Source organism: Phocoena phocoena, chromosome 15 (genome assembly GCF_963924675.1).
Source record: "Phocoena phocoena chromosome 15, mPhoPho1.1, whole genome shotgun sequence".
In the NCBI taxonomy this organism is placed as follows: Eukaryota; Metazoa; Chordata; class Mammalia; order Artiodactyla; family Phocoenidae; genus Phocoena; species Phocoena phocoena.
Window position 1 is genome coordinate 47,551,046 of NC_089233.1, and position 27,591 is coordinate 47,578,636.

Consider the following 27,591-nt stretch of genomic DNA (forward strand, 5'->3'; position numbering starts at 1 on the left):
CAATTTCAATTAGCCTGACTTCACAAGTGCTCTGTAAACATTGTAGCCACAGTCATTTACCTGGCTGTTGACTACCCAGGCTTGTCTGAGGTCCGAGCGTTTACAATTTCCTGACACAATCCCTAACTTACTAGAGAGTTCCAGTTCCAAAGGAATGATAAAAGCCCCATTCACAAATGTGAAAGGAAGGAGCAGGCATCCAAACCTCAGGTCAGAGCCTAACGGACAGGAGGCCCGTGCAGTTATCGCTCTCATGTGTCTGGAATGTGAGCACATCAGAGACGGGATAAGTGCAAAGAGGGGAGCGTGGAAGGTGAGCCCCGGTTCCAAGACTGGGTGAAAGATGAGCTCCTAGGAGGTAAAGCTTGTGAAAATAGCTGCAGGCGGGGTGGAAAGAGAGACTCTGCGGCTTGCTATGTAGAGTAGAACACTGCCTGAAATACAGGAGCAAGGGCAGCGTGAGCTCATCAATTTCCTGTTTCAGCTCGTTGTTCCAAGTAAACGTGAGCCACAGGCTTTGAAAGAGCAAGTGGTTGGTTTAGGGTGTTTGAATCATTCAAACGTCTGTTTCTGGGCCTCTGCTCCAGAGCCTCCACTGTAGCAGCTCCCACCACCGCGGCGCATGGACTGTGCACCTGCCCGCACCTGGGCGGCTTTGCGGTGACGGACCACTGGTCACCGTGCACTATTTTGCACAGAGCCTTCACATAAGTGTCTCAATCAGAGTACTTTTGGTTGCAAGAAAATACATCGTGTCAGCTTCCTCGTGGTGTCCAGCCAGCCCAGCTGCGAGCCCTGTGAGAGTGGTGGCTAGGCCTTCTCATCTCTAGGTATCCAGGGCCTCAGATATAGTAGGTGCTCAATTAGCACTGGATGACCAACTTGCCCACACCCACCTTCCTCACATCCAACCTGGTCCAACCCACCCTCTTCTCAACACAAGCTCGTCACGAAGTGCACAATGACTCATGTTTTTATAACTAGCACAGCAGCTGGTCCTTCAGAGTTCCCAACTACAATGCAAGGGAGGTTAAAATGGAGTTTATCTGTGATTCATACAGTTTTCTCTCCTCAGGAAAACGGATGCTCTGGAGCAGGCTCTATACCTTTTAAAACTCCCGATGCCAAATTAAACCAGAATCTCTGGGGGTGGGAGCCAGGCAACAGAGCCCAGGTCGAGGTCTACTGTAACCCGCAACACTGAAATGTGCTCTAAACAAATTTGGTGTAAGGGGGTGACTCTGGGTTTTGCAAAAGACTCAGTACCGAAGACCCTTGGATGGAGAGCTGTGCCAGGGACGTTCACAAATGTACCTCCTGCAGGGTGGGTGCAGTGGCTGGGCCTCAGCTCTGCTGGGGTTGCATGAGTGACATCAGGCCTGCCGCAGGGTGCTGGACAAGACTCTGGAACATCTATGTTCCAGGCCTGTCCTCCAGAACCAGCTAATGACCTCAGGCATGTCAGTCTCTCTGTGGGACTCAGATTCCTCAACTGCAAACTAAGAAAGATTTCTCTGATGTCTTACACCTCAAAAGTTTTATAATTCCAATCCAGCCTCTCAGGTATAACATTAAGATCTGTAACAGAAAAACGCCTTAAAATCTTTCCATGTGTGGCAAGAATAGAATTACTTTTTAGGCTGTGAGACTATTTCAATTCTTAGCTTTTGTTCCTTTTTTCCCCGCCACCTAATTAATTTCATCCAGCATTGGTACCTGTGTTTTGATATGGAAACATTTTTTGTGGTGTGTGCTTGTGTGAAATGAGTTATCCTAATTTGTGTTTTATTGATCAGAAAATAATTTCTAGGTAAAGATAAAGTGCCTCTGGAAAAAAAGAATATTCAATCTTCATGTAATAGAATATTAGAGCAAATCTCTTATATTTTGAGATTTGGATTTTGCCATAGAGGCAAAACAGCTGTCTGAGGTCCTATGACTTATTCTTTTTTAAAATGGAATAGTGACTCTAAGTGGCATCTGTTTATTTATCAATCTTCTTGTGTGAGCAAGAGAGATTTTATGTAGGACAAATGGTAAGCTAGCATCACAACAGCAGTCAATAATCTGTTCCTGAAAGCTTCTCTAAAACTCATTCTATCTAGGAAAATAATAGCTAACATATCATGCTTATAATGTGCCAGGCACTGTTCTAACCGAATGTATTATTAACTCATTGGAGCTTTACAACTACCTTCCCAGGAGGATACTGTATCATCTTCCCTCTTTTCCAGAAGAGGAAGCTGGGGTCAAGTAACTTGTCCAAGGCCACACAGCCAGGAGGACCAGGTCCAGAGTCCGTACTTTTAACCACTGCACTGGATTGCCTTGAGAAAGTTCATAAACAACTTTTGCAAGATAACTGAATGTTAAGTTTTCCTGCAACCATTCAAATTATTTAACAAGCCTTCACAATGCCAGGCATTGTGCTAGGCTAATGTTTCCCCAAACATGTTCAAAGTCTTGCAGGGTGCTCCTTGATAAAAGGGTTATTGGGTCATTAAGTCTGGAAGATGCCATAAAATATAGACTCCTCTGGGAGAGTCACAACATGAGCACATTAAAGATTCTGAGAAGTCTTATAGGATATATCCATTTAATTTTGTTTGACCCAGCTTTTCCAGCCATATTTAGCTCCGGAAACTCTTCCTCTCCCCCTGCTCTAACCGCTACCTTCTTTTGTAGCACCTATTAACAGCACTCTGTAATCTGAGGGCTACTGCACTGGACATGTAAGTCATCTTATGACCTTGGCTTTCCAAGCCTTCGGAAAGGGCATTTACGCTCTGCTGGGCAATGTACTAATGTGTCTAGGAATGGCGCATGTCAGCAGTTGAGTGACTTACAGAAGGTAAGCTGGTTAGTGGTAGAAAGGGGATTCAACAGGCAGGTCTGATTTCATAAGTCATGCTGATCACGCTACCGGGCCACCCTGGTATCTAATGACAGCTGAACATCTTGCCTGGCCTGGAGACCTATCAGCCCACAATATAAGGCCCAGTCATCTCTGATGTAGGCCTTGATGTGACCTCACATCACGGTTCTAATCTTATTCTCCAGGACGAAGCCCTTCCCTGTTTCCTTCCCTGTTTCCAGTCCACCTGCCCCTTGCTATCTGTGTCCATGTGCTGTGCATGGTACCCAGATTCCACCGGGATAAGGGCTTAGCCTGGAATCCCAGCCAAGTGGCTGATCCCTGGAATTTGAAGCTGAATGTGTCCGGTGCCCACTGCCTGTCTTTCCAGCATCCCGCTGCTTGATGGGCTCACGGGTATCCCCGTTGTCTGCCTGGCAGCGAGTCCGTCTGGGCCATCTCTGCGGCTGACAGAACCCTGGTTATAGCAGTAGCACTGCTCAAGGGGTTGAACACTTAGCTGAAAGGCAGAACTTATGGACAGAAAACATCGTATAAAGTGCTAACGGAGATGGAACTCACAAAAGTTCAGGATGGCCTGGGACGAGAAGGCAAGATTAAGTTGAGCTGGATAACCGACTGAGCTGAGAGTGGAAGGGACCTGGAAGAGTTTGGAGGGCAGGTGGCTCCACAGGGACAGATCCCAGCACAGGGCTGAGCATGTGTTAGAGGATGGGGTCACCGGCCTGGTTCCCATATGTTGGCTGGGATGTATGTTTATGGGGGGGAGTGGAGACATGGAGAAAAGAGTGGTCTCTCACACAGAAGGCTCTGGCCTCCAAAAGAAGGCAGCGTGATAAAATTAAGTGCTTTGTCCCATACAAGACTGAAGTCACATATTGGCTCTGCCATGTATGTGACCTCGGAGAAGTCACAACCTCTGTGAACTTGTTTCTTCACCTGCAAGATGGGGACAGTGTAGAACGAGTATCTACTCGATAGGGAGCTGTGCTGATGAAATGAGAATTGAGAATGCTTATCAGAGGCACAGCACACTGCCTGGCAGGAGCATAATACACATTGTTTTAAAAGGAGCGCTTGGCCAACCCGCGGCACCTTGGTACAGGGTGAGTGAAGCTGCTTTTGCTGAGAAGCTTAGCTGGCTTCAGATGAAATCTAAAGTGAACACTGAAGGGAAAAGAAATCCCCAGATGTCAACATGGAGACTGAGAAACTGCAAGGATGGGAGGGCAATCCTGGCTACTTCTGTCTTGGGACCCACATCCTCGGGTCGAGCTGAATGCTTCTGAAATCGTCCTGCTCGATGGCTCACAGACGTTTCCCACCGTAACGTAGAGGAGGGATGTCTCATGCTCCCCTCAGTGACAGGGGCTCCAGGTGGCCTTGACTCTCAACCAATGGGTGGAGGGTGGAAAAACATTTCGTTTGAAAAAGGCCCTCAGGAACTTTCTTGGAAGGCAGGCCTGTGGCCTCTTTTGAGATTGAGTACCAAACCTGCAATTTTACAGATGAAAATCCTGAGGTCAGAGAGATGGTGATGGCCCACGTGTCAGGAACCAGTAGGGCCAGGACTAAACCCAGACCCCCCCCAACCCCCAGTCCCTGCCCTTCCCTCTACTTCTGGGTTTTTGGCAAGGGCTGCCAAGTCCTCCTTTGGGATTCTCCTCCCCGCCGTCTCCTACTCCCAGTCTCAGCCCAGGCTCCTACCACTGTGGCCTGGAGCTGCCCCGGAGGGTTCTTCTGCAGGGCTGGCTCTGACACAACGAGTGCTGGCTGTCCTGAGCACACGCACGAGACTCCTGTACAAGGAGTCCAGGAACCGGCCGGATTACACCCGGACTTGAAAGTGTAGGCAGTTTATCTTTGCCGGGTTTTGGCAATGGCCTGCAGGACCAAGACAGATAGACTCTGGCTTTTAAAAACCCTTAACCATTTCCACAGCGCTGTGCTCACCTGAGAGCCTGGAACAAGCTCGCAGCATCAACAGTCCATCCTGATAACAAGCTGTCAGCAACTCAACAGCTCAGGCAGGAGGGACTGACTGAGAAAACCACAGCCGCTGTTACCTCACTGAACTCTCAAGGTCAGTGCCTTCCTTCTCACGTTCCCGGGTTTCATTATGGACTCGCCCCATCAGGTTCCTAGAAAACTGATCCTCGTATGTATTCCTAGGAAATGAAATTTGAAGCCTACTAAATGTACCTTGGGAGGTTAGTTCTACTTCGAGATACCATGGACTCAAACCTCAAGGTAGGCGTATCTCGGGCCCAGTTTTCCCCGAGAAACAAAGGTAATATGGTAGTTTATGCTGACTTTATACAATTTCAAGTAAGCAGAATATGTTCTATACTTCAAGGAACAACTTGGCATACCCTGGGCACCTAACTTTTCCCAAAGTGAGCATATTAGTTATCTAGGGCTGTGTTAACAAATTACTCCAAACACAGTGGCTTAAACAACAGACATTTATTACCTCAGCTTCTGTGGGTCAGGAACGTGGAGTGGCTTAGCTAGGTGGCTCTGGCTCATGGTCTGTCATGAGACTGCCATTCAAGGTGTCACCTGAAAGTCACACTGGGGTTGGAGGATCTCCCCCGGGTTGGCTCCCTCGCTGGCAGGTCTGCGCCGTCCTCTCCCGAGCACTGCTTGATGCCCTCCACGAACGGCGCTGGCTCTCCCCGAGGTTGTGATCTCAGACACAGTGAGGAGGAAGCGGGCCTCTTACTACCTCCTCAGAAGGGACACACCATCACTTCCATATTCTATTTGTTGGAAGCGAATCACTGAATTCAGCCCAGACTCACAGGGAGGGGAATGAAGCTCCACCTCTTGGAGAAAAGAGTATCAAAGAATCTGTGGATAGATTTTAAAACCACCACAGACGCCAAAGCATTATTTCCCTATTTGTTAACAACAGTACCTTCCGCTTTCTTCAAATTTGTTTTTTTAAACCAGCGAGATAAATACCTGTCAAGTATCCAGGCAGAGAGTTAAAGTACCCCAATTTCTGGAAGGGCAGGTCCGCTTATTAGTTTCCTGAAGATAAACTTCACATTATTAACAGCAGCGATAACAACCGCCCCACCTCGAGCCCCCCTCTAAAAAGAACCCTCAAAACTTTCTTCTTAGGCAAGAGATTCTAAAATAATAATTTACAAAGGAATAAAATAATCACTATGCCAAGTATTCTTCTTTTCCCCAAATGTCTTTTAATGTTTCTTTCCTACACAGATGCCAATCCATGGTTAAATACTTTTTTTTCATCCTTACTTAAGGGATATACACTGAGTTATAAAAACTATATCTTCAATATAGGCCATACTGTAATTGTTTCCACCTAGTGGATAAAAATGGTACTAAAAGGGTTTGGAAAACAAAACTTGCTTCATAGCTACTTCAGGAAGTACACCTTTCTGTAGCTGTAACTTTTCACATTCATATCACAAACTTGGTGTCTATGGGTAGCTTCCATCTCAACAAATCCTGAAGAAATTCTTTGTTTTAAAAATGTAAGTTTTCATGAATACTGCCACCTCTGTAATTCTCTAGGCCAACAACCTGGAATACTGCTAACCAGGAAATAATCCAAAATGTATCCCAGCAGCCAGCAGATGTCCCAGGTCCACCACCTGAAGCCATGTTAGACTGACGACTAAGAGCGCAGAGAAAAGTCGGGAGCCCGGCACATGGGTCTCGATGGGGATTTGTTAAGGGAACCAATAAAGCCCATGCATTTTACTCCAAGAGTCCTTCTCGCAGAACCTCCTCCCTCTTTCCTACCTTAAACCCCGTCCTAGAAACCTTCCAATCTGAGTTCTAATCTTACACATCACAAAGGGCAAGAAGAACTGACTCAAGAAAGTTCGTTTCTGTAAGGCCATTGAGATTGACAGCAAGTAAGAAAAATGCAGGAAAAGAGACAAACCACCTCATTCTCGGGGCCAATCAGTGTAGGAACAAGCAATGCAGTACAAGTTGTGATAGTAACTGTCAAGTTATAAAGTTATAAAGCTATAAAGAAAAACAGTTGTGATAATAACTGCTGAGTTATAAAGAAATGGTTATGTTCTATACACTGTTTAAAATGTAACACATTTTGGAAATATTTTTAAAAATTTTGTGGCTTAAAAGGATGAATCCCTAATCATTTGGAAAACACAGCTATTCAGAAAAATAAATTTCCTGAAGGTTCCAAACAATTAAAGCTTAATAGGTACTTCAAGCAGATATTAACTAAAAGAAATAATTTTACTACTGTCACTCACATTAAAATAAATAATTTTACTACTGTCACTCAGGTTAAACAATAAGTGTTCTCAATTCATTGGGTTAATTCCTCTTTATTTTTTTAAACCAATGGACCTTGTTTTTGAGATCGCTCAAGGTAGATTCCTCCCCAGCTCCACCCCACCACCCACATATTCTCTGTTGGCATGAAATAAATGAAAGTTAATATCCTTGGTAAGAAACTTCAAATTCTACAGAAAGATTAAAAAGTCAAAGTACAAGCCTCCCTCCTAGCTTCTGCCCATCTCCTGCACCCCCGACAGACATTCAGACACTGGGACAGGTGCAGAGACATCTGGTTCCTCAGTCCCTGTCCTCAGCAATAACCAGTTAACAATTCTGCATGCATTCTTCAAAAACAAATATCAATACCTATAATCACCGGTCATTTAGGAAACACAGACACTGTGGAATGTCCTTTCCTTAGGCATCAGTTCACACTTTAATATGCAGGAGTTTTTTGTTTTCCTTTCCTTTCAAGTCTGAAAATTAAGCTAAAAAAACCTTCCCCAAATTCTGCTGCCTAGGTATTCTTTTCCTTTGTATTAAAAACAAAAAACAAAAAAGCCACAAAGAGTATCCCAATTTCTGATATCAATGAATGTCCTAACTGAAGAGAGCAAGAACAGTAATTTCTTTTTCCCCTACAAAATTCTGGTTTTTAACTGTAACTTAGCCTATGAAAGGGTACATTTTCCACATAAGTTAATTTGATTCAAAATGGAGCTGAATATCTACCACGTAAGGCATAGCCCTGGACTCAGGGAAAGCTTGGTGCTCGTGTGGCAGAGGGAGGGAAGGCAGGTGGGAGAGACACAGAGAGAAGCAAATCCTACAGTAACTCCCCTAGGGCTGAGGAGGAGGCAGGGCCACGCGCATTAAATGAAAAGGACAGCAAATGGCTCGGCACTGACTGGTGAACACACTCGTCCTCACTCTTGGGTGCTTCCCAGCTTCCTCCTGGCTGCCTTATCAACACCTTCTTCCATCTATTCTACACTGTCTGAGCTTGACTGCTTCCAATTCATTTTGATCATGACGACGGGACAGTGGACCTGGATTAGAATAATATTGCCAAAGACCTCAAACAACAAAGGAAAATCAAGCAAACAGCACTCTTCATCGCTGTGCAGATACTTTACATGTAATTTTGCCTCTGTAATTCTTTAAAATGTTCTCCTCTTAACTAAGGTAGTATATAAAATGATAGGGGTCTCACCTAGATCATGGTGGTGAGAAAGAAATAAGATTATAATTCTGATGGTTTAAAAAAAAAAAAAAGGTGAGGAAGGATTCAGTAAAGGTAAACACTCTTCCAAAGTACAAAACTACTTAAGAGCTCTAGAGAGGTTCATAATCCTCTGTTCCTCTTCACAGAGGAACAGAGCAAAGAAGACAGTATCACAAATAATTCTGGCTTAAGTATCTTAGAATAGTTGTTATAAAAGACTACATTTTTATTCTAAATGAGCCAGAACACGAAAGAATCTACCAACTTGTCACTCTCCTCATCTCCACAGCTAATGTCCTCTCACAGAAATAACACAAGATCAGAAGGAGAAAAAGGTACAAAATGTCAGCATGGGTAATGTTTTTCCAACAAGTTAGGGATTTATGTATGTTAATATATTTGTGGATTTTTCATAGAAATATCTTCTTGCTTTTGGGCTGACTTTGTAAATAAGGCACTCAAATTACTGGATAACAGTATCCATATGAAAACAGAAAACATGTGAAACTGAAATTGTTACTAAATATAGAAGAATATTAGGCTATTCTAATTATTAGAAAAGTCTGACAGTAAATAGCTTATATATTGCTTCTTGTTTCAAAATGCAGTAATTTTAGACGTGAAAGACCCATCACTGATGAAAAGTCTGGACTATGTTAACATTGAATAAAATATTTATTGTGATTTTTTCCCCTGGGACATAAGATCATTTATTTTTCCTAGCTCTCCAAATGACACAGTTGCCGAACCTCTTTTAGCTGGTCTCGCCTGAAAATAATGATAAAGATTAAAGATATTAGAAACTGATAAATATCATAGCCCTAATTAACCCTCTTAATGCTGTCTTATATTTAAAAAAAAACAAACCACCCTAAATAAACAAACAATAATTAGTAAATGGAAACATGAACCCACTAAGAAAAAAATTGATCTGTCTTAGTAATATTACCTGTGAATCATGATATTTCCATCCTATCATGTAATAGATCTGATAGGTGGCAGGTACAGAACCGTCCTCATTTCCGTACATTTCTATAAAGACAAATCATGGTTAGAGTCTGAAAAAAATGCAAGTAGGAAAAATAAATCTGCTCAATGAAAGTCATGTCTTCCAAAGAGAAATGAATATTAGAATACTCATGGGATTCTGAGAATGCCTCTTGTGAAAAATCCTCCACACCGAGAAGCTGACAGTAAGGAAATAGTAAGGGCTGCTGGGAAAAAGGATACGTAGCCACAGGATCTGCATTTTGAAAGGAAGGACAAGAAATCTGATGGTGCCCTAACAGGAAAGGAAAACGTAATTTTAGGGGATAAAGATGACAGGGCACAAGTTGGTCAGTGGGGCCTGGCTGGGAAGAACGGTCAGCTCCCTTACCTCTGTACACTGCTGCAGCCGCCAGCATTGTGTCTCGGTGCAGGAGGGCTTTTCTATTCCAAGCACAGTTACTCTCACCCATCCCTAAAATACAGGCAGTTTGAGATAATACAGCAAATACCCTGAGCAGCTCAACATCACAGATTTTATCTTATCTCACCCAATGGTATACCCATTGTCCCCCTTCTCTAACAGTCACATAAGATAACCTAAATAATCTCATTTTGCTCTCAGATCATAGCTAGTTACTCTAAAGCAAAACTACTTGAAGCTTCTGGGTATTAAGTCAAATTTCAGGAGGCAAACCCTATAAGTAGGCTTTCCTTGGCAGCAATGGGCTGTGGTAGGCCAGTTGGGCAAAAGCAAGGCGACTGGCCCTCCAGGTGAGTCATCAGGCGTTGGCAAGGGCCTTTCTAATGATGCCACATTTTTATGCCCCTTTTAGCTGCTCTTTGAGGAGGAAAGGACATTGGTACAACATCTCACTCCTTCTAAGTAAGCCGTAAATGTAAGTATGAATGTGAAGCTTGGAAGAGGGCTTGAAGACTCATTAGGTAGTACCAAAACTACAATGTGTTTTCAGATTTTATAACATTTTACTGATCCCAGATTAGGAAACAATTTTGTACATTCTCTTCAGGGGCACTTTTCTTAATGTTTTAACATTTATTTTTAGATTTCTTTCCTTCAAATTGACAGCTAAAAGCTAGGATTAATGTCAGTCTATTGTTCACTAAAAATTAATGTTATATATTTAATATTTTTTAATGCATAGTCAAACAAAATTACTTTGAAAGACCACATTTTAAACTAGTTTGCAAAATTAAAAGAATTTCAAAAGTAAAAATCCTTTACATTTATTCTCTATATGCTACATGATCAAAAATCGGTTTCTTAGTTGTTTTTCAATAAAGATACCAATAAACTTCCCAATGTTGGTATCCTTTAGTAGTTTAAAAATAATAACCTCCCAATTTTTCAATGGGCTTATTAAAACAATCAGCAAATTAGCTGGAATAAGTTAATCTTCTCTCCAATCCCAAAAGGTTCCTATTATTCCCTAAAATAATGAAGCTCTGAAACTAAAAGCAATGTCCCATATCATGTGAGTATAAGAGCCCTAATTCATGAAGAACAAAAGACATACAAACTAGTAGATGAATCACCATGAAGAAGAGAGTGGATCTTATTCTTGTGGTCATGAAGTAGCTACATGACCTTAGTTCCATCTCTCTGGGTCCTCAAGTTGGCCAGGCTAGATGATCTCTACAGGCTTCCAGTGCTAACATTTTAGACCCATTACATAATCCAATTTAAAAACATTCTCCCACATCATGAGTATCAACTGAATCAAGAGACTGAAGGTCAACTGGAACTTGTACTGGAAGGGTTTATTGCTGATAATGGCTGTGGCGCTTTCATTCCTGCTTAACTCCCCATTGGCATGACTTACACATTAGACAGAGTCAACACCAGTGGAAAACAGGCCTAATTTTTTTAATGGAAATAGTTAATGCACTAGAAATTCTAAAATGCCTTCTAAATAACTGGTATTAGGATATACTAATTAAGACTATTAGGCACAATGCTCTTTCTGATACAGAAACTCCAGAGCACTACTGTATAGCACAGTAACTCTGCTGCTAGGGAAGCCCACCCTTCCCTCACATGAGAACCTCCCTTCTCCTTGGGGAAGCAGTGTGATGTAGCACACAGAGGCTAGACTTTGGGATCATAATCCAAGTTCTGGCCTTTACATAACCTGGGGCAAAGTCACTTAACCTCTATTAGACTCAGTTTTATCATCTTCAGAATGGAATGATAAAACTTCATAATGCATCATGGAGGACCTTTACTGGAGATCACCTGGGAAACACATCTGGGACTTCGGACCAGCTCTGGGCTTTGGGATAAACAGAAAAATCTGGGAAGCAGGTAGCTGTTAAAGACTCTCACAGTATTTTTAAGGTTAAGTTCAACTGCTTATTTAAAAAAGTCTAATTTATTATGGTTTACTAGGAACAATACTGAGTACTGTCTAAAAAAATAACAACTGAACTTACCTTAAAACTACTGTGAAAGCCTCCAAAACTTTTCATGCATTCATCGGCTGATACACAACTTGTTCTGTAAAATTAGGTCAACATTCTGGACTTTTTTCTGTGAATTAATAATAATAGCAGCTTAAATGAGAAACACCACAACCATCAAGAAAAAAGTGTAACACAATGTAAAATGCCAAAAACCAACTGGAAGGTAACACCAACTTCCAGTCTGCAGAGAAGCACCCCTGGAAGTCTCCCAAGCTCCTCCCCTCCTGCATTCACCCCTCGACCACTCTTCTTCCTACGTCAGCTGCCTCTCACCTTTTCAGTGGAGACTGGCTAACATTTCAGGATCTGAGTCAGGCTGCTACACTGGGCTTAAATCCTGGCTCTACCACTTACTAAACACATCGCCTTGGGCAAGTTATTTCGGTCTGTGCCCAGTCTCCTCATGCAAAACAAGAGAGGTTAACCATGCTAGCTAGTTTTACCTTCCTCATGAACATGCCTCACAAACGATGCTGGAGGGTGAGCTGCCTCACACATCAATCTGATTGTCCCTCCTCTGCACAATATTCTCCCAACAGACTGCAAGGCTGACCTGATAAAGTCTAGATAAGCCTCTAATGGACTATCCTGCATCATTTCCCGTCATTTTCCCATTCTACATATTCAAGCAATACTGAATTACTGTATAGTTTCTCAATTAGGAAAGTGAAGGCTGAGCGTAACCTCTTGAGTCTCCATGATTCTATACAGGCCTTTTCCTTGGCCTGGAATGCAAGGCCCCAACCCCCCCAAAGGTGCACCCACCCCTTCATTCTTCTAGCAAACTCATTTTAGCTTAGGTGCTGCTTCTTCTGCAAAAGCATCCTTGATTCCTTAAGCAGATTTAGGGATTTTTCTCTGTGTTTCTCCCTGCACTTATAAAAAGAATTATCTCACTTTACAGTTAAAAGCATATGTCTGCGTATCTCTGTGTGTCTCTTTCTCTACTGGAGCATGAGTTCCCTAAGATCAGGAACTGTTATTTCCAACACTGGCTCAGTGGTTGGCACATGGTACATGCTCAATAAATGGTAAGTGGATGAATATAAAATCAACCAGTTAACATTTATATCAACTTTGTTAAATATCACTTTTACAAGTTATCTTTAGATAAATTCATCCTAATCCTCTTCAGAGTAAGAGACATTGAGACTCTGGGAGGGCTCATGCCAAGGAGTACTTTCCAGAACTTCTGCTGTCAGTGTCCTTATCCCTGCGGTGAGCCACAGCCACCCCCCACCTCTGCAGGAGACCCTCCAATACTAGCAGCCATGTGGCTGACAAGGTCTTGGTGCTACGGCCGGGTGTCAGGCCTGTGCCTCTGAGGTGGGAGAGACGAGTTCAGGACATTGGCTCCACATAATATCAAATGGCAAAAGCTCTCCCAGAGATCTCAGTCTCAATGCTAAGACCCAGCTCCACTGAATGACCAGCAAGCTACAGGGTGGACACCCTATGCCAAACAACTAGCAAGACAGGAACACAACCTCACCCATCAGCAGAGAGGCTGCCTAAAATCATAAAAAGGTCACAGGCACCCCAAAACACACCACTGGACACAGTCCTGCCCACCAGAAAGACAAGATCCAGCCTCATCCACCAGAACACAGGCACCAGTCCCCTCCACCAGGAAGCCTACACAACCCACTGAACCAACCTCAGACACTTGGGGCAGACACAAAAACAATGGGAATTACGAACCTGCAGCCTGTGAAAAGTAGACCCCAAACACAGTAAGTTAAGCAAAATGAGAAGACAGAGAAATACACAGCAGACGAAAGAGGAAGGTAAAAACCCATCAGACCAAACAAATGAAGAGGAAATAGGCAGTCTACCTGAAAAAGAATTCAAAGCAATGACAGTAAAGATGATTCAAAATCTTGGAAAAAGAATGGAAAAAATACAAGAAACGTTTAACAAGGAACTAGAAGAACTAAAGAGCAAGCAAACAATGATGAACAACACAATAAATGAAATTTAAAATTCTCTAGAAGGAATCAATAGCAGAATAACTGAGGCACAAGAACAGATAAGTGACCTGGAAGATAAAAAAATGGAAATAACTACTGCAGAGCAGAATAAAGCAAAAAGAATGAAAAGAATTGAGGACAGTCTCAGAGACCTCTGGGAAAACATTAAACACACCAACATTTGAATTATAGGGGTCCCAGAAGAAAAAGAGAAAAAGAAAGGGACAGAGAAAATATTTGAAGAGATTATAGTTGAAAACTTCCCTAATATGGGAAAGGAAATAGTCAATCAAGTCCAGGAAGCACAGAGAGTCCCATACAGGATAAATCCAGGAGAAGCATGCCAAGACACATAAGAATCAAACTATCAAAAATTAAATACAAAGCAAAAATATTAAAAGCAGCAAGGGAAAAGCAACAAATAACATAGAAGGGAATCCCCATAAGGTTAACAGCTGATCTTTCAGCAGAAACTCTGCAAGCCAGAAGGGAGTGGCAGGACATATTTAAAGTGATGAAAGGGAAAAACCTACAACGAAGATTACTCTACCCAGCAAGGATCTCATTCAGATTCAACAGAGAAATTAAAACCTTTGCAGACAAGCAAAAGCTAAGAGAATTCAGCACCACCAAACCAGCTTTACAACAAATGCTAAAGGAACTCCTCTAGGCAGGAAACACAAGAGAAGGAAAAGACCTACAATAACAAACCCAAAACAATTAAGAAAATGGTAATAGGAACATACATATCGATAATTACCTTAAGTGTAAATGGATTAAATGCTCCAACCAAAAGACATAGACTGGCTGAATGGATACAAAAACAAGACCTGTATATATGCTGTCTACAAGAGACCCACCTCAGAACTAGGGAAATATACAGATTGAAAGTGAGGGGATGGAAAAAGATATTCCATGCAAATGGAAATCAAAAGAAAGCTGGAGTAGCAGTTCTCATATCAGACAAAATAGATTTCAAAATAAAGACTACTACAACAGACAAAGAAGGACACTACATAATAATCAAGGGATCAATCCAAGAAGAAGATATAACAAGTGTAAGTATTTATGCACCCAACACAGGAGCACCTCAATAATTAAGGCCAATACTAACAGCAATAAAAGGGGAAACAGACAGTAACACAATCATAGTAGGGCACTTTAACACCCCACTTTCACCAATGGACAGATCATCCAAAATGAAAATAAATAAGGAAACACAAGCTTTAGCTGATACATTAAACAAGATGGACTTAATTGATATTAATAGGACATTCCATCCAAAAACAACAGAATACACTTTCTTCTCAAGTGCTCATGGAACATTCTCCAGGACAGATCATATCTTGGGTTACAAATCAAGCCTTGGTAAATTTAAGAAAATTGAAATCATATCAAGTAACTTTTCCAACCACAACGCTATGAGACTAGATATCAATTACAGGAAAAAATATGTTAAAAATACAGACACATGGAGGCTAAACAATACACAACTAAATAACCAAGAGATCACTGAAGAAATCAGAGGAAATCAAAAAATAGCTAGAAACAAATGACAATGAAAACACGATGACCCAAAACCTATTGGATGCAGCAAAAGCAGTTCTAAGTGGTAAGTTTATAGCTATACAAGCCTATCTTAAGAAACATCTCAAATAAACAACCTAACCTTACACCTAAAGCAATTAGAGAAAGAAGAACAAAAAAACCCCAAAGTTAGCAGAAAGAAAGAAATCATATAGATCAGATCAGAAATAAATGAAAAAGAAATGAAGGAAACGATAGCAAAGATCAATAAAAGTAAAAGCTGGTTCTTTGAGAAGATAAACAAAATTGATAAACCATTAGCCAAACATCAAGAAAAAAAGGGAGAAGACTCAAATCAATAGAATTAGAAATGAAAATGAAGTAACAACTGACTCTGCAGAAATACAAAGGATCATGAGAGATTACTACAAGCAACTATATGCCAATAACATGGACAACCTGGAAGAAATAGACAAATTCTTAGAAATGCACAACCTTCCCAGACTGAACCAGGAAGAAATAAAAAATATGAACAGACTGCTCACAAGCACTGAAATTGAAACTGTGATTAAAAATCTTCCAACAAACAAGAGCCCAGGACCAGATGGCTTCACAGGCGAATTCTATCAAACATTTAGAGAAGAGCTAACACCTATCCTTCTCAAACTCTTCCAAAATATAGCAGAGGGAGGAACACTCCCAAACTCATTCTACGAGGCCACCATCACCCTGATACCAAAACCAGACACAGATGTCACAAAGAAAAAAACTACAGGCCAATATCACTGATGAACACAGATGCAAAAATCCTCAACAAAATACTAGCAAAAAGAATCCAACAGCACATTAAAAGGATCATACACTATGATCAAGTGGGGTTTATCCCAGGAATGCAAGGATTCTTCAATATACGCAAATCAATCAACGTGATACACCATATTAACAAATTGAAGAATAAAAACCATATGATCATCTCAATAGATGCAGAGAAAGCTTTTGACAAAATTCAATACCCATTTATGATAAAAACCCTCCAGAAAGTAGGCATAGAGGGAACTTTCCTCAACATAATAAAGGCCATATATGACAAACCCACAGCCAACATCGTCCTCAATGGTGAAAAACTGAAAGATTTCCACTAAGATCAGTAACAAAACAAGGTTGCCCACTGTCACCACTCTTATTCAACATAGTTTTGGAAGTTTTAGCCACAGCAATCAGAGAAGAAAAAGAAATAAAAGGAACGCAAATTGGAAAAGAAGAAGTAAAGCTGTTACTCTCTGCAGATGACATGATACTCTACATAGAGAATCCCAAAGATGCTACCAGAAAACTACTAGAGCTAATCAATGAATTTGGTAAAGTAGAAAGATACAAAATTAATGCACAGAAATCTCTTGCATTCCTATACATTGATGATGAAAAATCTGAAAGTGAAATTAAGAAAACACTCCCATTTACCATTTCAACAAAAAGAATGAAATATATAGGAATAAACCTACCTAAGGAGACAAAAGACCTGTATGCAGAAAATTATAAGACAGTGATGAAAGAAATTAAAGATGATACAAACAAATGTAGAGATATACCCTGTTCCTGGATTGGAAGAATCAACATTGTGAAAATGACTCTACTACCCAAAGCAATCTACAGAGGCAATGCAATCCCTATCAAAATACCAATGGCATTTCTCACAGAACGAGAACAAAAAATTTCACAATTTGTAAGGAAACACAAAAGACCACGAAGAGCCAAAGCAATTTTGAGAAAGAAAAATGCAGCTGGAGGAATCAGGCTCCTGGATTTCAGACTATACTACAAAGCTACAGTAATCAAGACAGTATGGTATTGGCACAAAAACAGAAATATAGATCAACGGTACAGGATAGAAAGCCCAGAGATAAACCCATGCATGTATGGTCACCTTATTTTTGATAAAGGAGGCAAGAATATACAATGGAGAAAAGACAGCCTGTTCAATAAGTGGTGCTGGGAAAACTGGACAGCTACATGTAAAAGTATGAAATTAGAACACTCCCTAATACCATACACAAAAATTAACTCAAAATGGATTAAGGACCTAAATGTAAGGCCAGACACTATCAGACTGTTAGAGGAAAACATAGGCAGAACACTCTATGACAAGCAAGATCCTTTTTGACCCACCTCCTAGAGAAATGGCAATAAAAACAAAAATAAACAAATGGGACCTAATGGAACTTAAAAGGTTTTGCACAGCAAAGGAAACCATAAACAAGACGAAAAGACAGCCCTCAGAATGGGAGAAAATATTTGCAAATGAAGCAACTGACAAAGGATTAATCTCCAAAACATACAAGCAACTCATATAGCTCAATATCAAAAAAACAGGGCTTCCCTGGTGGCGCAGTGGTTGAGAGTCCGCCTGCCGATGCAGGGGACACGGGTTCGTGCCCCGGTCTGGGAGGATCCCACGTGCCGCGGAGCGGCTGGGCCCGTGAGCCATGGCCGCTGAGCCTGCGCGTCCGGAGCCTGTCCTCCGCAACGGGAGAGGCCACGACAGTGAGAGGCCCGCGTAACGCATAAAAAAAAAAAAAAAAAAAAAAAAAAAAAAATATCAAAAAAACAAACAACCCAATCCAAAAATGGGCAGAAGACCTAAATAGACATTTCTCCAAAGAAGATATACAGATTGCCAAAAACACATGAAAGAATGCTCAACATCACTAATCATTAGAGAAATGCAAATCAAAACTACAATGAGATATCATCTCACACCGGTCAGAATGGCCATCATCAAAAAATCTACAAACAATAAATGCTGGAGAGGGTGTGGAGAAAAGGGAAACCTTTTGTACTGTTGGTAGGAATGTAAATTGATACAGCCACTATGGAGAACAGTATGGAGGTTCCTTAAAAAACTAAAAATAGAACTACCATACGACCCAGCAATCCCACTACTGGGCATATACCCTGAGAAAACCGTAATTCAAAAAGAGTCATGTACCAAAATGTTCACTGCAGCTCTATGTACAATAGCCAGGACATGGAAGCAAACTAAGTGTCCATCAACAGATGAATGGATAAAGATGTGGCACATATATACAATGGAATATTACTCAGCCAAAAAAAAGGGAACAAAACTGAGTTATTTGTAGTGAGGTGGATGGACCTAGAGACTGTCATACAGAGTGAAGTTACTCAGAAAGAGAAAAACAAATACCGTATGCTAACACATATATATGGAATCTAAAAAAAAAAAAGAAAAAAAGAAAATCGTCAGAAGAACCTAGGGGCCAGATGGGAATAAAGATGCAGACCTACTAGAGAATGGACTTGAGGATATGGGGAGGGGGAAGGGTAATCTGGGACAAAGTGAGAGAGAGGCATGGACATACATACTCTCCCAAATGTAAAATAGATAGCTAGTGGGAAGCAGCTGCATAGCACAGTGAGATCAGCTCAGTGCTTTGTGATCACCTAGAGGGATGGGAAAGGGAGGGTGGGAGGGAGATGCAAGAGGGAGGAGATATGGGGATATACGTATATGTATAGCTGATTTACTTTGTTATAAAGCAGAAACTAACACACCAGTGTAAAGCAACTATACTCAAAGTTGTTAAAAAAGAATAAGAGACATTAAAGACTAAAGCACATGGTTTGTGTAAAAGGCTTTACAGTAAAAATAAGAGAAGCACTGGCAAAGCCCCTTAAAGGTAAATATTAGACAACAGTTCCTTAAAACACATGAGCGATTAAAACCCTTAAGGGAAGGGGAGTTATCAACTGGAAAGGGGCATGAAGCAACCTTCTAGGGGCTGGAAATGTTCTAGTCTGTGGTTTATATAGTACTTAAAAATACGAGCAGCTGTACAGTTAAGATTAGTGCATTTCACTCAACATCTATGTTAATTTCAGTGGAAAAAAATGCACAGAGATCAAGTATGCAGTATAGGATTTAATCACTTAATTCCAGATTAAGTGTGACCATGGACAAGACACTCAACTTCTCAATGTTTCATTTTGCTCATCTGTAAAATCAGGATATTAGAAAACCTCACAGAATTGCACTTAGAACAGAATAAATTCTGTATTTTTAAATCAATGGGTGGTAACTTTTTCCAGCTGATAGGTCTAATTTCTAGTCTCTTTCTCTTTTCCTTCTTGAAATGAATCATGAACACAGCATTTATTACATAGCAGAACAAAACTAAATGCTGTATTTGAAAAATATTTTTGTCAGTAGAGTCTGAATGATAAATCATCAGCCTATCACCACCTCTCAAGCCTTCGGATGAAGGGTCTCTGTGATTACAGTAGGAGGAGCCAAGTGCACCTCAGGAGGGGCTGTGTGATTTATTATTGGTCCCCCGTCACCTTGGGCATGCATGTTAAGGCTGCCAATCCCTGATTAAACTAGAATGAGTGAAGAGTGACTTAAAATCTTTTGCACAGTGAAGGAAACCATAAACAAAACGAAAAGACAGCCCTCAGAATGGGAGAAAATATTTGGAAACGAAGCAGCTGACAACGGATTAATCTAAAAAATATATAAACAGTTCATGCAGCTCAATATCTGAAAAAACAAACGACACAATCAAAAAATGGGCCGAAGGGCTTCCCTGCTGGCGCAGTGGTTGAGAACCTGCCCGCCTGTGCAGGGGACACGTGTTCGAGCCCTCGTCCAGGAAGATCCCACATGCCACGGAGCAACTAAGTCTGGGCGCCACAACTACTGAGCCTGTGTTCCACAACTACTGAAGCCCATGCGCCTAAAGCCCGTGCTCCACAACAAGAGAAGCCACTGCAATGAGAAGCCCGTGCAATGCAACGAAGAGTAGCCCCCGCTCACCACAACTAGAGAAAGCCCACACACTGCAACAAAGACCCAATGCAACCAAAAATAAATAAACTAATTTTAAAATAAATGGGCAGAAGATCTAAATAGATATTTCCCCAAAGAAGACATACAGATGGTTAAATACTGTATGCTAACACATATATATGGAATCTAAAAAAAAAAAAAAAAAGGTCATGAAGAACCTAGGGGCAAGACAGGAATAAAGACGCAGACCTACTAGAAAATGGACTTGAGGACACGGGGAGGGGGAAGGGTAAGCTGGGACAAAGTGAGAGAGTGGTAGTGTATATATGGACATATATACACTACCAAATGTAAAATAGATAGCTAGTGGGAAGCAGTCACATAGCACAGGGAGATCAGCTCAGTGCTTTGTGACCAGCTAGAAGGGTGGGATAGGGAGGATGGGAGGGAGGAAGACGCAAGAGGGAAGAGATATGGGGATATATGTATACGTATAACTGATTCACTTTGTTATAAAGCAGAAACTAACACACAATTGCAAAGCAATTTTACTCCAATAAAAATGTTAAAAAAAACCCAATGCAGCCAAAATAAATAAATATATTTATTTTTTAAAAAGGCACATGAAAATATGTTTAACATCACTAATTATTAGAGAAATGCAAACAAAAACTACAATGAGGTATCATCTCACACGGGTCAGAATGGCCATGATCAAAAAATCTACAAACAATAAATGCTGGAGAGGGTGTGGAGAAAAGGGAACACTACTACACTGTTGGTGGGAAATGTAAGTTGGTACAACCACTATGGAGAGCAGTATGGAGGTTCCTTAAAAAACTAAAAATAGAGCTACCATATGATCCAGCAATCCCACTCCTGGGCATGTATCTGGAGAAAACCATAATTCGAAAAGATACATGCACCCCAGTGTTCACTGCTGCACTATTTCCAATAGTCAGGACATGGAAGCAACCTAAATGTGCATCAACAGAGGAATGGATAAAGATGATGTGATATATATATATATATATATATATATATATATATATATATACAATGGAATACTACTCAGTCATAAAAAAGAATGAAATAATGCCATTTGCAGCAACATGGATGGCCCTAGAGATTGTTATACTGAGTGAAGTAAGACAGAGAAAGACAAATATAATATAATATGGCTTATATGTGGAATCTAAAAAAAGGGTACAAATGAACTTATCTACAAAACAGAAATAGAGTTACAGATGTAGAAAACAAACTTATGGTTACCACGGGGTAAGGGTGGGGGAAGGATAAATTGGGAGATTGTGGTTGACATATACACACTACAATATATAAAATAATAAGGACCTACTGTATACCACAGGGAACTCTACTCAATACTCTGTAATGGCCTATTTGTGAAAAGAATCTAAAAAAAGAGTGGATATATGTATATGTATAACTGATTCATTTTGCTGTATACCTGAAACTAACACAACATTGTAAACCAACTATACTCCAATTTAAAAAAAAAGTGTGACTACAAGAGTAAGTTTTTGACTACACATCTTTCCCCTTATAAAGTTGACAGAAGCGCCGTACTCAGAGGAGGCTGAATGATAGGTAAATGGACTTTGTTACAAATGGGCAGCTACAAGAAGCAGGAGAGTCAGGCAAGAGAGTGTCAGAACAGGGGTCAAGAAGGCAAGAGTTTAGCACCCAGTTCTACCACTAATAGGCAAGTGTTCTCTTTGGGCATAATATTTCTGACTTGTAGGACAGGGGTAAAGTAGTTACCAGAGGGTTATTACAGAAGCAAGTGCAACAGTGCTTATGAAAAACTATTAAATCTGTAAACAAACATGAGGTATGTATTTTTATAATTCATTTGCTTTAAATCATCTTACGATTTTTCAGGATCCAGATTAAGACTCCCCCAGGTAAGCAGAGTTTGGGTTTCAGAGAACACACTTCTGATGCCTTCAGCTTCCCCCATTCATCAAAACTGTCTATGCCATTTGTGTGATAAAAAATCAGACCTCATAAATTCTCACTGACGTAAGTTGAGGCTCTCCTTTGAGCAAACCAATTCTCCAGCCTCCCCCTCAGTCGGCAGCCTCGCCTCTTTCGGGGTTGGGAGGTTGGGTTTGTGTCCTTGCTGCTCCTCAAAGCTTCTCCCAGGCCATGACCTCTCTACTGCTTCCAACACCACCTATTCACAAATGACTCACAATGTTTACCTGGGCCAGTAGCCTCCTCTGAGCTACACAGCCACACACTCAACTGCCTACCTGACATCTTGTTTCAGCTATTTCAAAAGCGTTTCCAATCCAACATGCCCAAGTGTGAACTCAAGAGCTGTCCCTGACCATACTTGGTTATCTTCTACTGTTTCTCTATCAATGAAGGGCACCATCTATCTGGCTAGGAGAGCCAGAAACTCAGTGCTATGTTTGAAATGTCTCTCTCCTTCATCGGCCCATATGTAATCCATCAGCAAGAACTGTCACAATTATCTCGTAAACATCTCCAGAATCCATTCACTTCTCTCCATCTCCACTGCCACCACCTTAGTCCAAACCACCACCATTTCTTAGTAAGCTTTCCAGCTGTTAAGTCTCCTACTAGTTTATCTGCCAATCCATTAAAAAAAAAAAAAATCTGACATCACGACCCCTCCCCCCATTAAAATACCTCAAGGGGCCTTTTAAGATAAAGACAAACAATCTTAACAAAGGTTACAAGGCTCCCATTTACCTACCAATTTAATCAGTCAACTTTTCTTTTTATTCCCTGTATTCTGGCCAAAATGCCCTTCTTTCAGTTCTTGCCACATTCTTTCTTGCAACAGGGCCTTTGCACATGCTGTTCTCCGTGGCTGGGACTCAATTCCTCCCTGCTTTGCCTAGTGACCCATTTCATTTTTTAGGGCACAACCATCACTTCCTCAGACAGGACTTTGTTGACTCTCCCACACCAGGACCTATCCCACCTAACCCCCTGGCAACCCCCAATCCTACACTAACACAACTACCTGCTTTCTTTCTACCTGTGCCTGGATCTGAGCTGCCAAGTGTTGCTAGAGAAAGTCACTGAGGTGTTCTACCACCCTCATATGCTCCTTCAAGAAAGTCCTGCCAGGACAGGAATAAAGACGCAGACGTAGAGTGGGCTTGAGGACACAGGAAGGGGGAGGGGTGGGCTGGGACGAGATGAGAGAGTGTCATGGACATATATATACACTACCAATTGTAGAATGGATGGCTGGTGGGAAGCAGCTGCATAGCACAGGGAGATGAGCTCGGTGCTTTGTGACCACCTAGAGGGATGGGAAAGGGAGGGTGGGAGGGAGACGCAAGAGGGAGGAGATATGGGGATATATGTATATGTATAGCTGATTCACTTTGTTATACAGCAGAAACTAACACAACACTGTAAAGCAATTATACTCCAATAAAGATGTTAAAAAAAAAAAAAGAAAGCCCTGCCAGCCTTTCACAGGCAGTCACAGCTCTAAGTTCCTCTACTTCACAGCACTTACCACAATTCTAGTTTAACGTTTATCTTTGTGGCAGCTGCCTCATGTCAGCCTCACCCATTTTACAGTATAAACTCCATGAAGACAGTCCGCTTTCTCCTCACCCAGTGTATCTCTAGTGCTTGGCCCCAGTGCTTGCCATAGCCAGCCCTCAAAATACGACTCTCATATGGCGTCTAAAAATTCTTTAAAGTGTCTTACCTTGTAAATCTTCCATCAATTCAAACATTCCAGGATAGTTAACTTGAATTTCATCAGTGTCCTATTCAAAAAGAAAGACAAATCCTTTGGCATTCATTACCAAAAATCCAGATTAGAAAAGAGGTTGTAGAGATTGCCCAGACCAATCTCTCATGGTAAGCAGGAATCTTCTTTACAGTATTCTTCACAGACGTCATCTGGCTTACACTTGATTTACAAAGATTTCAAATTGCAGAATAAATGCTTGCCATTCTAACAGTAATCTTTCTATAACTCCATCAGCTGGTTCTAATTCTCTCTTTGGGATTAACACAGAATAAAGTCTATTCTGTACTCTGCAAACAATCACCCTTTTCTTCAAGTCTTTGAAAACTCTTCCAGGACACTGTAATTTTTTTAGGGGGAGGGGTTAGGCTTCTAGACAAAATTTATAGATCCTTACATGTGCTGACTTCATTTTTCTCTACATTGTCAATATCAATCTCACTCTCTCTCAAAATGTGACACGCAGAATAAAGCCAAAAAGGGTCATCTCCCAAGATGCTTTCATTCTACTCCCAGTGATGCAGCAATACTGCACAGACCAGTTTAGGAAAGGGCACATGGCTGGCACATACAGTTTATTTCTCAGGTGAACTGCTGAGCAATGATACCCCACTCTTTTTGAAGTTTGATACAGGAGTTCACTGTTGGTACAGTGGCAGAGACCACTGATGCTCCCCAAACATCCAGGTACTCCTTGACACTTCACAACCCCAGACATTTCTCCTGGCAAAAGAAAAGTGAGGTGGAGGCAAGGTAATAAAGAGCTAGTGAGCCTTTTCCAGGCCGTCTCTGCTGCAGTGACCTTAAAGGATACAAGGCCGAGATGGCACAACTACAGGATGGAGAGGAGCTGTCCAACCAGCATGGCTGTGATGTGAAAAACTCCTGTGTTAACCACTCAGATGTAGGAGTTTGCCTACACTGGAAACTAGTGCTGAATATAGGACACTTTTTTTTCAAGTTTGCTATCAAAATGCTGCACGTATCTCAAACTTCATCCTATTGGCACTAACCACTTTTGAAGTATCTAGATCTTTTTGTATTCTGTAGCTTTATCTAATATGTTAACTATACCTCCCAATTTTGGACTTTAATGTTGCACAGAATCAAATACAAAACCCTAAGGAACACTTAACAAAAACATCCATTCTAATTCCTAACGAAATGCAAAACAAAATGACCAAGTACTATTTTAACATTAGAGATACAAAACAAAAGTATAAGCGGTGGATTAACATACACTGTTGATAAGGCATGTCAATTAATGCTACCTTATGGACAGTAATTTTACTGTCAAAATTTGAAATGCATATTCTTTGACTAGGCAATACCATTGCTAGAAATTGATCTGACCGATTATGTAAAAGAAAATTCACTGCAGCATTTTTTGAAAGAGTATAAAGAAAACAAACAACAAACCGGAAACAATTTAAATGTCCATTTACAGACAGCAGGTTAAATAAAGTATATCTATTCAATGAAATACTATATAGCTGTCAAAAAAGAATGTGGTAGATGTATGTTTGTAGGGGAGGATCTCCAAGATATGTTATTGTCTGGGGGGAAAAAAAGAGTACATATAGAAAAAAGCAAAAGAGTATATATTGTTGCATATGTACATTTAAGTGACATAACTGTACTCCAGTCTGTGAGGAAAAAGTGTTCTGAAAGGATATATAAGACAGTTAACCAAAGTCATCCTTGTGGAAAGGAATGGGGTGTCAGAAGGCAGGAGGAGACTTCTGTTCATTTTGGACCCACTCTCTTACTCTCTCTATACATGGTTTGTTTGTGTTTTTTTTCATTTTTTTAAAAAACATATGCATGGATCAGGTTGTATGTGCACTTTTTAGTAAGATCATCTCTGGATAGTCCCTTCTATATATTTTTCTACGTGGGGAAATTATTTTTAAAAAGAGATTCTAAGATTAAAAATAAAATTCCTTCCAGCTAATGCCTAACCATTAAACAATATCCTTTGAAAACAATTCAACGAAAGCAACTAAAAGCACCATCTCCTTCTCAATCAAGAGTACCACAATAGCTTTGTCAAAGGTCTTATTCAAATTAAGATGGGGGACCATATTTGCAGTTTTCTTCTAATATACTAGCCTGGAAACTATTCTAAAAGGAAATGAGCTTCATTAAGAATGCCAACTAACTCTAAAAATAATTCACTAAGAGGGTCATATAAATGTAAATATAATTACATGATATTAATTTAACTTGATTTCACTTTAAAAATAAAAATCCATTGCAGTATAAAAGTAACATATCTAATGTATGAAACATAAACCTGTATAATTGATTATATAAAAGCTTTCTTGCATGGGAGTTTTAGAAAATGAATTAGGATGCAATGTTAATACAGCACATTAGAGACAATGTATATGTCTCAAGGAACAAATTTCTATAGATTTTATATATTAAATTAGCAACTAATTTTCTAAACTATAGAGAAGATTATACAGCAATATTTTTGCATTATATTAATGTTTGATTCATTCTGCTCAATTTTGGAGAAGTATATGGAAGGTATTCTGAATTATTTGAATTCCCAATTAACAGAAATGTAGGCTTTGAAATGTTATAATGTCAGGTTAAATATTTTTAGTAGAAATCTTTCTAGAACACACAACTCACTTTACAACCATAGAAAACTGCAAGTGGTTAACATAATTTAACTTTCTTTCGATGACTCAGTAGAAGTCTCATCTTTTTCCTAATGGGCAATGACTTTTGAGTCCCTTAATACTGCTGACTAACCTGTTTGACTGGGCACGAGTTCTCCAACATCACTCCATGAGGGTTGTCGTCAGTTCCCAGTCTCTGTCTCTTCCCTTCCCTGGAAGGGAAACCCCTTCCCAACATCAGAGGCCCTGCTGGTCTACGCTCCTTGCTTTCTATCAAAGCACGGAAGGATATGACAAGCCATTTTCAGTAGGTTGATTTTATGAAACACACTCACACTACATCTGCTTAAAAAGTTTCTTAAGGTTAAAGTCTCTAATTATGCAATGAGAAGTTTTCTTCATTAAAAAAATTCCTCTTTCTTCTAATCAGGTTTAGAGATGTTTTTAGGCCTGAGGGGTTTGGAAAATCATGGCAAGTCCATTCTCTGGAAGGCAGTAATGACATCTTTTACAATGACTTTGTTGCTGAAGGAGGTTTGAAGGGGGAATCCCTGTTCGGATGCGTCCCTGCGGGAAGCCTTGGCCTGGAAAGTGTTAGGAGTAGAGGGAGGAGGAGAGAGGAAGGCAGGAACTAGGACTTATTGAGCATTTATTGTGAAGGTCCAGGTACTTTACACCCTTTAAATTATTTAATCCTAATGGCCACCTGTGGTGAGTAACATTTGCATTTTTTTAAAAAAATGAATGTTCAGAGAGGTGAAGTAAACCCCCCAAATTCCCCTAGCTAGTAAAGGGGCAAGGTAAGGATCCAAATTATACTGTCAGACACCAGCACCCTGCACCATCACTGCACCATGGTGACTCCTTGTTTCTTCATCGCTGATGGTCTTGGGTCCTCTTCCCAGATCTCTCCAGTCCTGATGGTGTACAGCCCCCTGTCCTCCCTTCTCTACCTGGATCTAACCCAAGGCCTCGTGAATGCACGCTCTCTCATTTCTGCCTCACACGGCACCACTTCACTTGA

The 27,591-nt window shown here is 40.8% G+C and overlaps 1 protein-coding gene across 2 annotated transcripts in view; it reads right to left on the reverse strand.

The window, feature by feature from the left end:
• Positions 1-9,049: 9,049 nt before the first annotated feature.
• The window catches only part of NDUFAF5 (NADH:ubiquinone oxidoreductase complex assembly factor 5), a 32,900-nt gene continuing 14,358 nt past the window's right edge, over positions 9,050-27,591 (reverse strand). The window contains exons 8-11 of one of the 2 annotated variants that reach the window (XM_065892594.1): positions 23,890-23,950; positions 9,772-9,855; positions 9,343-9,425; positions 9,050-9,161 (exon numbers count right to left, since the gene is read on the reverse strand). In XM_065892594.1, the coding sequence (XP_065748666.1) occupies positions 9,069-9,161; positions 9,343-9,425; positions 9,772-9,855; positions 23,890-23,950 (321 nt within the window). In that variant the 3' untranslated portion in view covers positions 9,050-9,068. The remainder of the gene's footprint in view (positions 9,162-9,342; positions 9,426-9,771; positions 9,856-23,889; positions 23,951-27,591) is intronic. The other variant, XM_065892595.1, reaches the window with a different exon arrangement.